The sequence below is a fragment of the Phalangium opilio genome, unplaced genomic scaffold (genome assembly GCF_054372755.1).
Source record: "Phalangium opilio isolate 3A_F unplaced genomic scaffold, DU_Popi_V2 ptg000002l_1, whole genome shotgun sequence".
In the NCBI taxonomy this organism is placed as follows: Eukaryota; Metazoa; Arthropoda; class Arachnida; order Opiliones; family Phalangiidae; genus Phalangium; species Phalangium opilio.
This window is the reverse complement of record NW_028324144.1, coordinates 12,354,953-12,371,714: the sequence shown is the minus strand read 5'-3', so window position 1 is coordinate 12,371,714 and position 16,762 is coordinate 12,354,953. Positions and strand designations below refer to the sequence as shown.

The 16,762-nt window shown below is 34.9% G+C and overlaps 1 protein-coding gene and 1 long non-coding RNA gene across 4 annotated transcripts; both read right to left on the bottom strand.

Annotated features, from left to right (window-relative positions):
• Positions 1 to 7,565: 7,565 nt before the first annotated feature.
• On the bottom strand, positions 7,566 to 8,552 carry LOC149719830 (uncharacterized). The gene is made up of 3 exons (XM_089857905.1): positions 8,405 to 8,552; positions 8,174 to 8,336; positions 7,566 to 8,111 (listed from the first exon to the last, which is right to left on the bottom strand). Exons 1-3 carry the CDS (start codon positions 8,550 to 8,552, stop codon positions 7,628 to 7,630), a joined length of 795 nt encoding a protein of 264 aa, XP_089714031.1. The 3' UTR covers positions 7,566 to 7,627.
• A 3,947-nt stretch (positions 8,553 to 12,499) lies between these two features.
• LOC149719829 (uncharacterized) lies at positions 12,500 to 14,319 on the bottom strand. Of its 3 annotated transcripts, none has more exons than XR_016376205.1 (3): positions 13,626 to 14,319; positions 12,675 to 13,329; positions 12,500 to 12,614 (listed from the first exon to the last, which is right to left on the bottom strand). It is a non-coding gene; the product is annotated as an uncharacterized LOC149719829 (long non-coding RNA). The 3 variants fall into 3 exon arrangements; XR_016376208.1 differs by lacking the exon at positions 12,500 to 12,614 and having other exon boundaries at positions 12,639 to 13,006; positions 13,060 to 13,329; XR_016376201.1 differs by lacking the exon at positions 12,500 to 12,614 and having other exon boundaries at positions 12,639 to 13,329.
• Between the last annotated feature and the right edge of the window lie 2,443 nt (positions 14,320 to 16,762).

Below are 16,762 nucleotides of genomic sequence, written 5' to 3'. Positions count from 1 at the left end.
AGTGGATTTTCCCACTTCCATTTGAAAAATTTCCCACATTTCCTACAGGCCCTTTTTAGCGCCGCCCCCACCTAACATACACTGTTAAAAAAAATGGAACTGTTTGACACCTTTAGAGGTGTTTCCTAATGCATCCCCAGTAGCACCTCTATTGGTGTTTAAAAGCACCATTCGAGAGGATGTCAATACGCACCTTTCAAAACGGTGCGAAATAATACCTTCTCTGAAGGTGCTTTTTAAATCCTGTTAGGTGTTTTAATCACTTAGAATAGAGGTGTATATTAATACCAGAAAAAGTGTTAATAAAACCTTTTAAAAAAGGTCTTTTTGAGACAAATTTGGTGTTTTTAAATTCCATTGACGTTGGTGCTTTTTAATTCCTGTTAGGTTTAAAACATCACCCTTAATAGAGGTTTATAATTATACCAGAAAGGTGTCTATAGACTCTTAATTTCTTAAAAGGTGTTTTTTGAAATAATTGTTTTTCAAAACACATGAGTTAGTGTTAGTCTTTCAAAATATCTGCTCAAATCCAGTGGATTAAAGGTAAACGTTTTTTCTGCTGTAAGCCTTATTCAACCGTGTAAGAATTGATACGCGTGCGAAATGGTTACGTTTAAACTTTACTGTATATCCTCAATAGTTCTATTGAAGGACCTGATTTATATCATTCAAAACTGTATTTAATTTTCGGCTCACTGTGAACCGTCAAGACCTCCTCAAAGACACACGAATTCATGGAACCAAACCGAACAACGCTTACCAAAATCTTTAGAAGTGGCATTCAGTGTAACTAGGAAAGTTTAATTTCACGTTTCCACTGTATATAAATGTAGTAAAGCTGAATTAAAAAGTAATCACCGAATTTGAAATATTAATATAAAAGATGTTCTTGGAATATAGAAATGAAACAGAGCTTTTTAGCTACAAAACTACAAAAAGAATCGTAATGCCGAAACATACTAAATATTTTCATTTAATATTCTACAATAAGAAAATGTTATGGTTTTGTAACAGATAATTTTATTTTACTCGCTTTATATTAACTTTGATATGCGTATAGTGTTTCGATTCAGGTGCAATCTTCATTACTCGTTCTGTATAAACTTTCACTTGTGTCGTTCCGAAGAAAGAAGATTATCTTAAATAATTAAATAAATATAAATAATATTAATTTTTTTATTCGTCAGTATTTTACCTTAATTCTAGTTAAGTGGTTTAAAGAAGCGTTATTCTTAAAATGATTTTAAATATAGCTATTGTTGACGTTTGACTTCTAGCAAAAACCGTTTTCACAAATTTTGGAAATTTAGGGTATATAAGGCGATTGATTGACAAATGGTAGGAATAAGCGCTATTGCGTGAACCTTTGGTCGAAGCCCTGCCATTGGGAGACTAGTCGTTTCTCGTAACTTAAGCCGTTCGCGCGTACATCTTAATCCCAACGATGATAATGGAGTAGAAGCTAATGTTTCAGATTGGCGTGTATGTGGTATACACAGATGGTGTTGTCAGAAGCCAATAAGTACAGGTAAACGTGTATGTCGTATATACCATTAGAAAAACAAGTGTGGAGATTGCGTAATGAAGTAGATTTTTTACCTCTCCAAGTGACGATGACGTCACGGAGAGGTATTGCACTGGACGTATCTGTGTGTCTGTCTGGCACCGTGTTCGCAGTTGGCAAATCGAAGCAAACGTGTTCGCAATTTCCGGACCGCGTTCGCAGCATACAGAAATTCGAAAAATGTTACGTCGTTGCTATATCCAAATTATTTAACGTCAATAATTAACTATCCGTTACACCTTCATTTACTGTCTAACCACCAATTGTTTCACCCAATCCCAAACGGTATTTAATGGCTTCTAACATCAATACCATGCAATAGTCTTGTACACCACATACGCCACATACGCCACACGCGGCTAGGGTTACGAGAAACGTCTAGCCTCTCAATGGCAGAGCTTCCACCAAAGGTTCACGCAATTGCGCACTTTCTTACCTCTTAGTGTGAATCAATCACCTTTTATACCCTTAATTTACAAAAGTTCTGATATAGGTGTTCCCTAGAAGTATAACGTTAAAGATAGCTATGTTTAAAATTATTTTAGGAATTAAGTTTCTTAAACCGACTTAACTATAATTAACGTAAAATACTGACTATTAAAATAATTAATATCACTTATATTTATTTAATTATTTAAGATCAACTTCTTTCTTTGGAATGACAAACGTGAGAGTTTATATAGAACGAGTAATGAAGATTGCATCTGAATCGAAACGCTACACGCATATCAAAGTTAATATAAAGCGAGTAGAATGATAAGATATCTTACAAAACGATAATATTTTCTTTTTGCAGAATATTAAATGGAAATATTTTAAATATTTTTCGGCATTACGATTCTTTTAGTAGTTGTGTAGCTATAAAGTTCTGTTTCATCTCAGACACACAAATACTTCCAGTGTAATACCTCTCCGTGACGTCATCGTCACTCGGAGAGATAAAAACCTGTGTCAAGGGGAAATTAAAGTATTTTTTATGAATTACTCTAATTCCAAGAAATTCCAGCATATTGAACTTTTCGAGAATTATTTTCCAATGATTGAAAAATCATAATAAGTATGAATTCCTTCAAATATTTGGTATAAGGTAGTCCAAAGCAATTTTTAAAATCTTTGGGATATTTTTAGAATGCTTCACTATGCAGGTAGAATTAATAGGTGATTTCCCTCTAAGGTCATATCAAAAACCTTTCACTTAAAAAAAACACCATAGCAGCTAAAAAGTGTTAAGTCAAGCCCAAAGGTGTTTATTCGCACCATTGAAACAGATTTATATTAAAAACACTATTTCCGTTTATAAAAAAATTGATAAGGGTCAATTAACATCTAAAGGTGTTTCTAGGTACCAGTGAATCACCATTTCCTTAAAAAATACCTTAAAAGAGTCAACTAGCTCCTTTTTATGGAGAAAACACCATCTCAGTTAAAAAACACTCTAAAAAGAGTATATAAACACCTCGAGGCATTTCCGAACACCCATGAAACACCTTTTGTTCTAACAGTGTATGGAAAAAAGGTTACAGTCACATTTATCTGGACTATGTTTTCCTACTAGGTTTTATGTGGAATATAACTCCGCATGGCTTTGACATTATATACAAATGCACCAAAACGCTATAAAGCTTTAAAATTCTCAAAATATTGTACTCTTTTTCCAGTGTCAGATTTACAATCACCGAATTTATTTCGTAATATCACTTGCAATTATTTAACCGAGCAAAATTTTCGAAAATGCACTAATTTTAACTGCATAGTCTGCACTTTTAACACTTAAACAGTGAAATTCCCACATTTAACAGATTTCGGAAAAAAAATACGTTTTTCCCACAGAGCCTAAAACCTTACCAAAATTTCCCACACATTGGCAACACTGGATCATTCTGAACTCTCGGGAGGTCTATAGCTTCGTGAAATCAGGCAGGCTTACAAATAAGTTATTTCCTATACTCCGGAACTGGTGTGGTTGTCGCGTTCGTGGCAACTATAGGGCAAATATTTTGGAAAAGTGAAAGCTGGTTATATAATTTGGAAAACGTGGCAATTATCTATTCATATATTTTGGTAAAGGTAAAAACAAATCATACTAAGTATCAGGGCCCTTTTTTGCAAGATGGGATCTTTTTTGTAATAGATCTACGCGAATGCGAGTTGACATATTTATTTTTCATTCGCAAACGTAACCTGACCCAACCACTTCTGCCAATGTTAAATAAATCATTTTTAATATACATACTAAATTGAAGAACATAAAATATTAATATTGTATTTAAATTAAACTTGGAAATGAACATTTCGTCATTCGGCATATTTATTGTCGTTTACAAAGCTAACCGCACCTGTTTAAATGTTAGTTGAGTCTTTATTGTTATTGATACACATTTCAGCTTATGGTCAAATCTCTTAACATACATGCAGCGTAAGGTTATTATATTTTTTGCCAAGTTTCAAAAGTTCACATTTCATAGTCTTTTTACAAAAAAAAAAATAAAATTAAAACGGAAATTAGCTATGATTAAAGGATTTAGCCATGAGTCGGAGGAAATATGTTTCTTTTACGGTTTCACTGGTTAGTCTTCTGAAATATTAGTGAGAAGTATATTCAGGGCTTTAAATTATCGTGCAAAGGTTCAGAATTTTAAAACTAATAGTTTTTTTTTCAAAATTCATTGAATCTTTGTTTGTACTTATCACAGTAACATAGACATTTTTTAGGAAAAGAACTCTGCGCGATAACTTGCATCGTCATATTGACGGTCGTGGTAAAAGCTGACGGCTTTGAATTTTCAAGTGATAGTCTGAGATACACGCTCAAAGAAATATATCTTTGAACTGGCTTCCAAAGCCCGGGCAGCCAGCGTCCCGGTGTCAGGTGATCCAGGAGGTTATGTATAGAGTGACTAGTCTTTTAGTGTTAATCGGTTAGTCGCACTAGTGCTTAATTTTTAAACCGCGTATTAGAGATATATGTTTAACCAGATCAAACAATCAATGAACAGGTTTCATACTTATTTTTGGTCATTTATTTTCTTCTTTTACATGTTAATATTATGACTAGCGTAATTTTAATTTATAGTTGTTAAACCCTTCTTTTAATTTGTTTTAAGACCTCGTTGACATTGCCTCTTCCCTAGCTAAATTTTTAATAAATAGTACAAAGTTTTTAAATTTCTTGTATACGCGCCGAGCGAGCCGCCACGATCGCCATCTAGCGGATTTCAGAAGAACAAATTGGTGGGAAAATGACCGCGTCTTTAAATGAAGCCATAGGGTTCTTGTGTAAGAATTATTATTGAAATTCCCCAGAAGGGGTGAAATTTAACCCATTTTCAAAGTTGTAGAATTCATTGCATTAAATGAAATGAATGAATTAACGCGCTTAAAGAGAAAAAGTAAATTTCTAGACTTTATGTTATCTAAGCCCAACACCCAAATTAAATGTACACAACGCCTACGAGATGTATATAGGTACAGTTAACCTCAAAAATGTGTCTGTCTGGAAGCACTTGCAAGTTAATTTAATTAACTTACAATATAAACATATTTAATTTGAACAATTACATAGATGGTAATATCATAAACATGCAGAAGTTTCCATGATACACTGTCCAGAGGCTACGGTATTAACTTCGTTTGGTTTACAAATATCTTTTACGTTAAAAATGTGTTTAGTTTTTATTAGATTTTAGACTTTTCGACGAGTGGAATCCCTAAAATAATTTTGTAAACCTTGTAATGCTAAAAACGAGACGTATTTCATAATTGTAGCGCTCCCCATTTTTAAACTGCCAATCTACCATTCGCGAACTTCTCGCCAAGAGTTTTCAATTCAGTCCGCTAGAGGCATTGCGTTTAAGTATACCTCTCAATCCTCGGCGCGTATAGAACCGATTTTTAATACTAATCCCTCTATTCCCGATGAGTATACCATGGCTTATAGCACGATTTTAATTGAACAATCTGAGGCAAAATGATGCGTCATGTTCTTCACAGTAGGAACTTCTAAGTTATTTTCTAATATGCATCATCTTGAACCAGACTTTTCAGTTAAAAATCTTGCGTTAAAGGCCGACTTCCACCGAAAAGGGTTCTTACGAACTGAAGACCGTGCATCGATTCTTAACAATAGAGCGACCGTGCCAATTTTCGAGTCCCCACTGGGGCAAAATTTGGAGGGGTTCTTACGAACTGAAAACCATGCTATGCGGGTTCTTTCGAACTGAAGATAAACAATAGAAAGTCTCTTAAATATTTTATTCCCGATTTTTGCGACCCTCTGAAGGAAAATATCTATTGTTTATCTTCAGTTCGTAAGAACCCCCGTATCAAGGTTTTCAGTTCGTAAGAACCCCTCAAAATTTTGTCCAGCGGGGATTTGAAAATCGGCACGGTCGCTCCATTGTTAAGTGCCGTCCACACCAGGCTATTTCGCATAGTTCGCAGACTCCGCGGCGATCGCGTTGTTCGCTCGCATCCCACGCTTTTAGTTTACACCGAAGAAAAACCTTGCCGTGCGAGAGGCGCGAAGGGTGCAAATTTCTTTGTCGCGTCAAAGATTTTCGCTTGCTTTGCACGTCTCGCAAGGTATCGACCAATAAGAGTCTCGGTAGGTTTGACGTCAGGTACTTTCGTCATCGGCCGAATTTGGCGTTTTCAAAATGGCGCCAGTATGTAGTAAGCACCGCAAATTGTTACTAATTAATAATAGAGTCATTGCCTCGCTATTATTATTAAATCATCGAAAACGTATTAAAAGGAGAAGGATATGGGTAAGAGAAATATTTCAAGACCGGCCTATAGATGGGGACTTCCACAATTTGATACCAAAAATGAGATCCTGCTATGAATATCATGAAGATAATCTCTACAGGGAAGTGTTTCGGATGAGCCCTAGCCAATATGACTATTTATTAAGCTTGGTTAAATCTAAACTAACCAAAGAAGACACTCATTACCGGAAATCCATCTCAGCCAAGGAAAGACTATACATAACTTTGAGGTAATGCTATTATTGTTATGTTAATGGAGAAAATAATTAAGAGAATGTCATTTTTAGGTACTTGTCAACAGGGGATAGTTATCGCACGTTATCATTAGCGTATAGAGTTGGAAAATCAACTGTAGCGAAAATAATACCAGAGGCTTGTAACGCAATATGGGATGCTCTTCAGCCAATTTATCTCCCTCCACTTACTAAAACAGCAATGATGACGGTAGCACTCAATTACTTTCAAAAATGGAATTTCCCCAACTGTGTTGGCTCTCTTGACGGAAAGCATATTGAGTTGGTCTCACCTCCCAATTCTGGCTCAATGTATTTTAACTACAAAGGATGTTATAGTATCGTCTTGATGGCCGCTTGTGACGCTAATTATAAATTTACATTTGTTGACATTGGAAATTTCGGGGGAATAAGCGATGGAGGTGTTTTTGGTGCTTCAGAGTTGGGAAAAGCGATTGAAGATCAAACGTTCTTCCCACAACCACGAAAAATAGAAGAAAATGGCCCCGAACTTCCATTCTGTTTTGTTGCTGATGCCGCTTTTCCGCTAAAAACCAACCTAATGCGTCCCTATCCGGGTAGAAATCTGCCAGATGATAAAGATGGTTTTAATTACAGATTATCGCGTGCTAGAATGACTATCGAGAATTCGTTTGGTATTTTAAGTTCTAGATTTAGATGTCTACAAAGTGCTATACCTCTTGACCCTGTGAATGCTGAAGCTGTTGTTAAAGCCACTGTATGTTTACATAATTTCTTGATGACAAAGGAAGAGCACACTGATAGGCGTCTCTATTGCCCAGTCAAGTATGCTGATTATCTAGATGAACATGGACATTTGGTTGAAGGAGAATGGAGAAATAATAGCAGACAAAATATGACAGTGCTTCCTCGGCAAGGTGGAAGAGCATGTAAAAGAGGAGCTATTCAAGTTAGAGATTTGTACAAAGATTATTTTGCAACTAACGGTAAAGTAGGAAACCAAGCAAGAGCACACGATTAATCATAATTGATGATTTATTTGAAAGTATCAATGTTTTATTTTTAATAAAGAAAATTTCTCAATGGTCGTTTTCCAATAATGAATTGTCTCTTTCTTGGATATCAATCAGGTTCTCTAGGACTTCCATTAGAGCATGTTTTGCCTTTCTTTTGTTTTTCTCATTTAAGGTTTTAAAATCCTTTTCTAAGCTGAGTAAAAATAGCCTATCTGGATCTTCCGAAGCACCATCACAATCTTTCATTTTATCATTGTTTTCCTTCCAGATTTTTAGAAGAGATTGTTCGTATGGGTCAGGTTTTTGTTTTGGTCTTTTATATTTGCCTGAAGACTTGCATTCATTCTGCTCTAGGTGGTCGGATGTCGACGATTTTCGAGTATTACTACTTGAACTAGAAGGACATGTACTTGGCCTTGAGTTACTGGTTTCTTCATCTGATACCCTCAATTGGTCTTCGATGATACTGAACACCCCATCATCAGTCTCAATTACAAGCTCGTCCTGATGTGGTGGTTTTTCGGCATTTACCATGTTGTTGCTCGTTCTGCATAGATTTTCGATTAATGACAAGCGTCTATAAGATCTAATTTATTCATTTTTACATACTTTCGATGACTTATGGAGTCCTTTAAAAAATGTAAGCTCTCAAAAAGCTCCCAGGCTTCTCTGTGGGAAGCAGCGCTTCCACTTGTTTTAGAAGCATCCATAATCTTTTTCTCTCGGACATATTTGTCTCTTATTGACTTCCAACGTGATTTCAGATCATCAACTACCATTCACAATAATAAACTTGATATATTGAATACTAATCAGTTATTAAATAAATATTACTCCTACTTGGTTTATGTAGCCTCTCGGAGATTCGAATCCACGCTCCATCTTTCTTCCTGTTGTTTCTATAGGCAGTACAGGCTTTATTCCACAGCTCTGGAAACGTTCTTACAACGTTTATTAATTCCTCATCGTTTATTTCAATATCTGCCATGATTATTTTAAACAATGAGCAGTCCACTATCTAGGTAAAATTAAGCCTTGGTGGCACGGTACTACTCTAGCTAGCTCAAGTTGCTCAACTGTATGAATGACGTATTGCAGCGCTCCCTCTGATTGGCTGGCAGATATCGGAGAGTCCTTTCGCTAATCTACGCTACCTCGGACCCGCGGCTGGCGCGATTTTTGAAAACGAGAAGTTTTGCTATATGTGGCTTGAATGCGTTTCAAGCTTGCGAACCTTGCAACCATGGCAAAGCGAAGAGAGCGAACGCGTATTACTGGTGTGGCCGTCACTTTACTCTCGATGCACGGTTTTCAGTTCGTAAGAACCCTTTTCGATGGAAGTCGGCCTTTAAGACTTGGCACACGCATCGATAATAAGGTGCATTCGTCCGAAAATGTGCCCTACCGCGGCCCTACCTAAAATTTGACCCTGGCGACGGCCCTGAAGGCGAGCCTCCTCTCGACGCCATACATCTGTATGCTACGAACAAAGGCGCGGCAGATTTCAATGAGATGCGTCTCAGTCAGTTTAATACTGAATTTTGCGATTCTTTGGCTTTCGATAACGTCAAAGGAGACTTTCAAGCGCTTGTGCGAAAAAATATACTGGATAGAGCGAAACAACTGAAGCCCAGTTCAACTTACGGATTGAGCGAAAAAATTCGCTTGCAAATTAGTGCTCGCTATATGGTTACCAACAACATTGACAAGAACTTAAACAACAAGATGCACAAGGCAGTCAAACTTTTTGGAAGGGGCTATTATAAACTTCCCATTATTATTAATTTCTCCCCGTAAACTTTTCTTTCGTATCTATAAGTATATATGTACATTCTAAGAAACTAATTTATCAAATATGTACATTCTAAGAAACTAATTTATCAAATATGTACATTCTAAGAAACTAATTTATCAAATATGTACATTCTAAGAAACTAATTTATCAAATATGTACATTCTAAGAAACTAATTTATCAAATATGTACATTCTAAGAAACTAATTTATCAAATATGTACATTCTAAGAAACTAATTTATCAAATATGTACATTCTAAGAAACTAATTTATCAAATATGTACATTCTAAGAAACTAATTTATCAAATATGTACATTCTAAGAAACTAATTTATCAAATTTGTACATTCTAAGAAACTAATTTATCAAATATGTACATTCTAAGAAACTAATTTATCAAATATGTACATTCTAAGAAACTAATTTATCATATATGTACATTCTAAGAAACTAATTTATCATATATGTACATTCTAAGAAACTAATTTATCAAATATGTACATTCTAAGAAAGTAATTTATCAAATATGTACATTCTAAGAAACTAATTTATCAAATATGTGCATTCTAAGAAACTAATTTATCAAATATGTACATTCTAAGAAACTAATTTATCAAATATGTACATTCTAAGAAACTAATTTATCAAATATCTACATTCTAAGAAACTAATTTATCAAATATCTACACTCTATAAATATTAAACCAAGTATTTGACACTATAATCAAACTATTTTATGAAATTAAGGAAATTGAATTACCTATCTAATCAAGATTTAAAATGCAAAAAAAAAAACTAAATTGTTTTATTATTTTTTAAATTAAGGAGACCAGATATGTAGTTCTTTAGAAAACTATTCAAGTTCATCCCACATGTAAAGAATATCCCCCCTCGAAATGTTTTAATCCAATTAAAACCACATCCAAAAGCTTGGTTGAGACAAGATGAATAAAACTATATCAGCGAAACGGTGCTTCACAGCCGGGAGTGTGGCGCACTCCTGTAAGCCAAGCTTCAGGGCTGCAAAGTTTGAGGGAATAAGACACATGTCGGCGATCCTACCCTATAGGTGCCGACTGCGCCGTGTCCGCCGGAGGTGAATTGACCCCCACACCCCTTCCGTCACCTCCCAAGTAAACCTCATTTCCTTCCCTGCTTAAACACATACTGAACCCTGACTAATCGCATACTTGTCGGTGACGTATGTGCCCTACTTACATTGAAACCTCCATAATACAAAAAAAAAGACGGTGCTTCACTGTCAGAAACAATGCCCAGGAAGCTGCTAAGACACTTCGAAAAAATTCTACCAATATAGAGAAAAACATTACCCGAAGCGCCGTTAACTTAAAATTACAAAAAAAATTCAAGAGGCAAAAACCAATGAAGCCGTGTGTGCCGAATGAATAAAAAACAAAACCAACACAACTGGAGATCTGGAGATCAATGATTCACCAAAACTCATAAACCTTCCAATCAAGTAATCCAAATAGCAGTCTAAACTGTTGCTGTCTGAAAAGTTCGAGGGGAAGTCAATATTAAGAACAAGTTATAGAATTCCGTTATAACCCTTAAGGCCATATTAATTATACAAAAATGTCTTGGTTTGAACCAAGGCCGAAAAACAAACGATATGAGTGAGGTTTATCAATTGACTGAAGTCCCAGATATTGAAATTTTTCTTTAATTATTATTATTATTAATTTAATCCTTAATCACAATTTATTTCTATCAACTGATTTTACTGTTAATCGATTTATTCCCTCTAAATTTATTCAAAAAATTGCATATCTACGCTTTTTCAAGAACAATTCCATTTTCCGAAAACATTCTATCATGAAATTAATTATTTTGAAGGGATTTCGTATCGGTGTTCACTAACATGTAAGCACCTTGACGGACATAGTTTTAAATGTTAGTGGCTTGACAATTAATCTTCAAGTTTGCACCACTAATAGTCTTTTCAACGGTTACAATTTGCTGAGAAGACAGATATTCGATAAAATATGATAAAGAGAATTTATTTTGCACGGACTAATTAATAAAATAATGCCGTTTACTTAAGACATAGGAACAACGTTTGTCCCGTTTCTTTTAGTAGGTAGCGCTTCTTTCATGGACTGGAAAAATATTATATAGGCATAACCAAGGTTAGGGTAAAGATTCTATGAAAAGGAAAACGTCTCAGTACCAATGATATTTATATTCTATTCCTTCGGAATTAATACATAAACCACTCCATTCTAAACGAGTTATGCGAAGGAGGGCACACTAAAGCTCGCCCCTTCCAAAATTTTCTTAGTATATAAAATTTTGCAATTATCAGTGCTTGCAGTGTATGAGTCATCAGAGCCCGCTCAAAACACGCGGTCAGATCCAAATGTTTCCACATTGTAAACGGTACGTGACTCTCTGGACTTTCCTGCCAACCTTAATAATCTATGACTACAAATTGTTTGCTCTTTTTAGGGAGTCAGCAGAATATTTCAAATATTCATTATTGATCCCTCAATACGTATTCCCTTCAAAATAATTAATTTCATGATATAATGTTTTCGGAAAATGGAATTGTTCTTGAAAAAGCGTAGATATGCAATTTTTTGAATAAATTTAGAGGGAATAAATCGATTAACAGTAAAATCAGTTGATAGAAATAAATTGTGATTAAGGATTAAATTAATAATAATAATAATTAAAGAAAAATTTCAATATCTGGGACTTCAGTCAATTGATAAACCTCACTCATATCGTTTGTTTTTCGGCCTTGGTTCAAACCAAGACATTTTTGTATAATATCTGTCACTTCAGTCTTAAGGCGGTAGTTAACTCTTAACAGGCTGAAATGTTTGGTGCCTTTTTTGATCCTTGCCGAACTTTATCTATTTTACCCTAAACCTTTGGATTTCACGCCCATTAAAGTATTTTAATTAAAATTGAAATTAATTTAAGCGTGAAATAGAAAACATGTTAAAACGGCTTGGGTAGTTTTAATCTTATCTAAATAGTTTATTTAAAAGTTATTTCAGTTTTTATCCAGAAAAATGTATATTTTCGGTTTAATTTCACTTTAATTATACTTAATTAAGTTTAAATTAAAGCTGGATTGTGTTTCGACAGTGTTCATTTAGGTTATAAAAAGAGTTTGAATAAATAATTTACCTTTATTGTAATGTTTAGTGGAGTTTTTGATTATTCCAACACATTGCGTTCAATTTTTATCATACCCTTGCTAAATTTGCGGTAACGGAAAGAACATCTATGAAATAAGTTAATGAATGATGCTATTCTATAGTTTGGCTTTTATGTCAGTAATTACATCAAATGCGTAAATAATTCATAGCAATTTAGACAAATAAACAAACGGCAATGTGGACTGTGGAAATAGCGTGTAACCGATTGGCGAACAGCGTAACTCCTTGACTCCCACGTGGTTACGTTGGAAAAATCTCCGCTGACGTAAACATGAAAATTATTTCCTTAATAAAATTACATAACGACACTGTCCTCCTGTTACTTCTATTTATGGATTAAACAATCCACTGTTGGTAACAGATAGTTTAAAAAATGATTACGTAACATCATTAGGATTAAAAATTGTTTTAACGAATGATGATGCGTTGGTTGAGTTTCAGGAATTAAATCACACACCTTCAAATTAGTAGAATTTTAGTGAGATAAACAAATAATGAAACCCTGTATACCTCATATGGGAATGTTGAATTAACTGAGCTCGTTTAACTTCCCTAGCGAAAACACATAAAACTTTTTGTCATCAATCCAGTAGTATTTTGAAGTTTCCTAACTTTCCACAAGGTGAAAACACTCTATTTCAAGTATCAACACGTTAAGAAATTAAATAGACATAACATTTTTACTTCAAATTGGAAGGGCCCCGTAAATCCGGTAAAATCTAGGATATGTTTCTAGCAGGAAACGAAGCAGACTACAGATAACAGAATTCCAAAAAGGAGCTGGAAATTAGCTTTTTTAATAATCTTTAAAGAGGAATGACAGCAGGCTGGGAAATAAGGATATTTTTTAAACTAGTCCTTTGGACCAGTGACCCCCTAGTGTCTGAAATCATTTACTGGTCTCCGGACTGGTCCCAGCCTTTGCTCTCCAATAGATTTGCAATTAATAAACTGGTCCCGAGGACCAGTAACCCCCACTTCTTGAATTAAAAAACTAGTCCAAGCAATTAATAAACTGGTTTTGGACCAGAGGAAGTGTGCTATTTCCCAGCCTGAATGACAGTATAAAGACTTACTAAGCCTTGGCCGTAAAGAACGTCGAAAAACGTATCTCAAACGATATAAAAACCTCTATTAACTGTAATTATTTACCTGAATTACTTTTTTAGACGAAAATTCGACCTGATAACAAAGTATTTGTTTCTAAGGGTGTTATAGTTAGTTAGAAAATCCAAATAAAGTTGTTCAAGCTCGGAAAATACTAAACAAGCGTCGACTGCTCAAAGACAAATTCTTAAGATCATAGCCTCCTGGATCACGCGACTCGCGGACGCAGGCTGCTCGCGCTATAGGTTCAACTTCCACAGAATGAAGCAAACTGAAAATGTCAACTTAACTTGTTATCAGGCACAAATATAGGCCCTCCCTTGTTCTCAATCTGGTTGAAAATTGAAGAAATGGGTATCAGCGCGCTAACAGGTTAACCTGACGTTTAACTCAAGAGCCATACTTCCGTAATTAACTAAAATTAACATACTTAGACTTAATTGTTTTTGATGACACTTGCAAAGGCACACCCTGAATACTTAATTGTTAAATTAAGAGTATTCCGAAAAGTAACTTCGCTCTAGTTTTTCAGTTAGAGGTGGCTAAATATCACGAAAAACCCCATGTTAATCTCCATAGGAAAATTGGTAAAAGCATGTGAATTTTGCTTTAACGTTACAAAAGAGTATCAAGTCATATCTACAAGGGCCTACCGGCCCTGTAGAATTTCCCGTTAACCTTCACATCTGGTCCCTTGTTTTTTTGTGTCAGAAATATATTTTTAAGTTTGTGTATAATTAAAAGTTCCTTAAAATTTATTTTGATATGCATATGGTACACTAACGCCCCAGGAAGATATTAAATTTATACGGGTAATAATTTTATCACTGTTTAGGGTAGGGCATCGAGGGGCTATTCACTCGGATTTTGTGTACGGTAAATCATTTAAGCATTGTAAAATAGTAAAATATAGCGCTATTCACTCATTAGGGTAAGGTATAGAGGGGTTATCCACTCATTGGGGTAGGGTATAGAGGGGCTATTCACTCGTACGATGTGGCTACTATTACGAGCCCTTGGGCCGTCTTGTTGTATCCAAATTTGTCTTGGAAAATGCCTCACCCCAGAATAAACGAAAACATCCCGATCCACAAACTTTCAACCGATTATACTGATGTTTATAAATTAGTTCATTATATACATTGAAAGAACTGACTGTTTTTGTATTAAGTCAGTGGATTTCTTGGAAAATGGCGAAGTGAAAACTATAAGCTAATATCATGCAAGTTTAATAAACTATCAGTCGGTAAAGTTGAAGGAAAAGTTCAAGTAACACAAAATTATTCCTTAAAAGAACGGTGTTTTTCTAAATATAAAAGGAAAAACGTGTATATAAAATAAATTAACTCTTATTACAAAATATTTAGCATTTAATTAGTCTTAAAACCGAGAACTACTGCGCCGCCATTAGTTTAGTGGCGTCTGCTAAATCGAACCTATTCCCCTACGGGATTGGTGTAATTCTCGCAGGGCGAGATATGTTTCGGTTTAGCAGACGCAAATAAAGAGATGGCGGCGCAGTGGTCCTCGTTTTTAAGACTAATTAAATGCTAATCATTTTGAAATAATAAAGCATTTAAGTTTTTAATATTTTTCCTTTTATATTTAAAAAGGGCCGTTCTTTTAAGAATAATGTTATGCTACCTAAACCTAAAATTAAATAAATTGCTTTGACTTGTAGAATTGTATTGTTTCGAAGCGTGCCGACTGTCTATGAAAGTATTGATTGATATTAAGAGTACAAAGCTATGTTTCATCTACTTTAACTGATATAGCTGACGCCCTTTAACAGTTTGTTTCTTTTCTAACCATTAAAACTAGCTAACATTTAGCTTATAAGAGAGAATAATGATTGGCTGTTCTATGTAGGGCAAGGTATACCGGTATAATTCATTTTATAAATTGTTTGGTTACGCTATTACCTCTAATGTATAGGAGTACTATTTTTCCTTCAATGTGCATGACAAAACTGTATCTGTGGAAGCATGAACACTGAATCCAGCGTTCATGGTGGAAGTAAGGTAATATGTTGGTTGCTTTCTATACGACAGGTTTTTAGCGAAATTGTTAAAGTATACACTTCTTTACTATACATATAGTTTCTATGAACAAAGTAGTTCTTCATTTTTCTAAAGTTCAAAGTTGAGGTTTTATAAGAAATGTCGAAATTATTTAAATGGGTTAATTTAAATTAATTAAATTTGTTTATGCTGAGCTAAGGTCACCACTTTTTATTGGGTGTTTATGCGAATTCTACACATTTTTGGGCCAGTATGTTCACCTTTCAGTGGGTTGATTAATAACCTAAAATATGAATTAAGACATGAACCTGTTTGAGAAAAATTGCTTCGGTAAGGTTATATATTGACAGAATAATCTAGTGACTTCCTACTTTAAGCAGAAGTCCATTAAATTAGCCAAAAACGTAAACAATTACAATAGCTGGTATAACGTACGTCTCTGCTGGGGTAAGAACTTCTTCTTACTCCATGGATAGGGGGTTAAATTTTCCCCCTTTCCTAACACTGTTAGAAATCTCGAGCTCCTCTCTAGGAAGTCTTTCTTGACGCTGGATCTCTAAAGGGTAGATTGTTTTCTTTTTTAAAAAAATAAAAAAACGGCCACAGTCGTTAAATAGATTTTTTTCCAATAGATTTATGAACTGTATGACCTTGACTGTTCCAAAATTCACACCCCCATCCCATTCTATGCTAAAAGGGGCTCGGTTTTACAGTTGAAGGGGGCGTTTTCCGGTCAGTTTAGAGATACAGTGTGCATTTTCAGCCAATAGTTTTTTTCTCTCTCAATGGGGCAAATTTTGGCGTACGAGTCGCACCTAAACCGGAGATCTGAGAAAAAAAACCGCGAGGTGGCGAATGTGTCGCCCTTCTAAAGTATTGCTACACTTGAGAGGGGATACCCAAACCCCGCTTTTGGTTACTTCCAAGGCTAATTTAATGGACTTCGGCTTTAAGGGATAAACATTCGTGAAAATAGACCAGTTTAGAGGCTTTCTGTTCTTTCAACGAACATCTAGTGCCTAATTGAAAAATCGAGGATAAATAATCTAGCAGCGAAATTTATTTGTGTTCGAGAACATGCCACG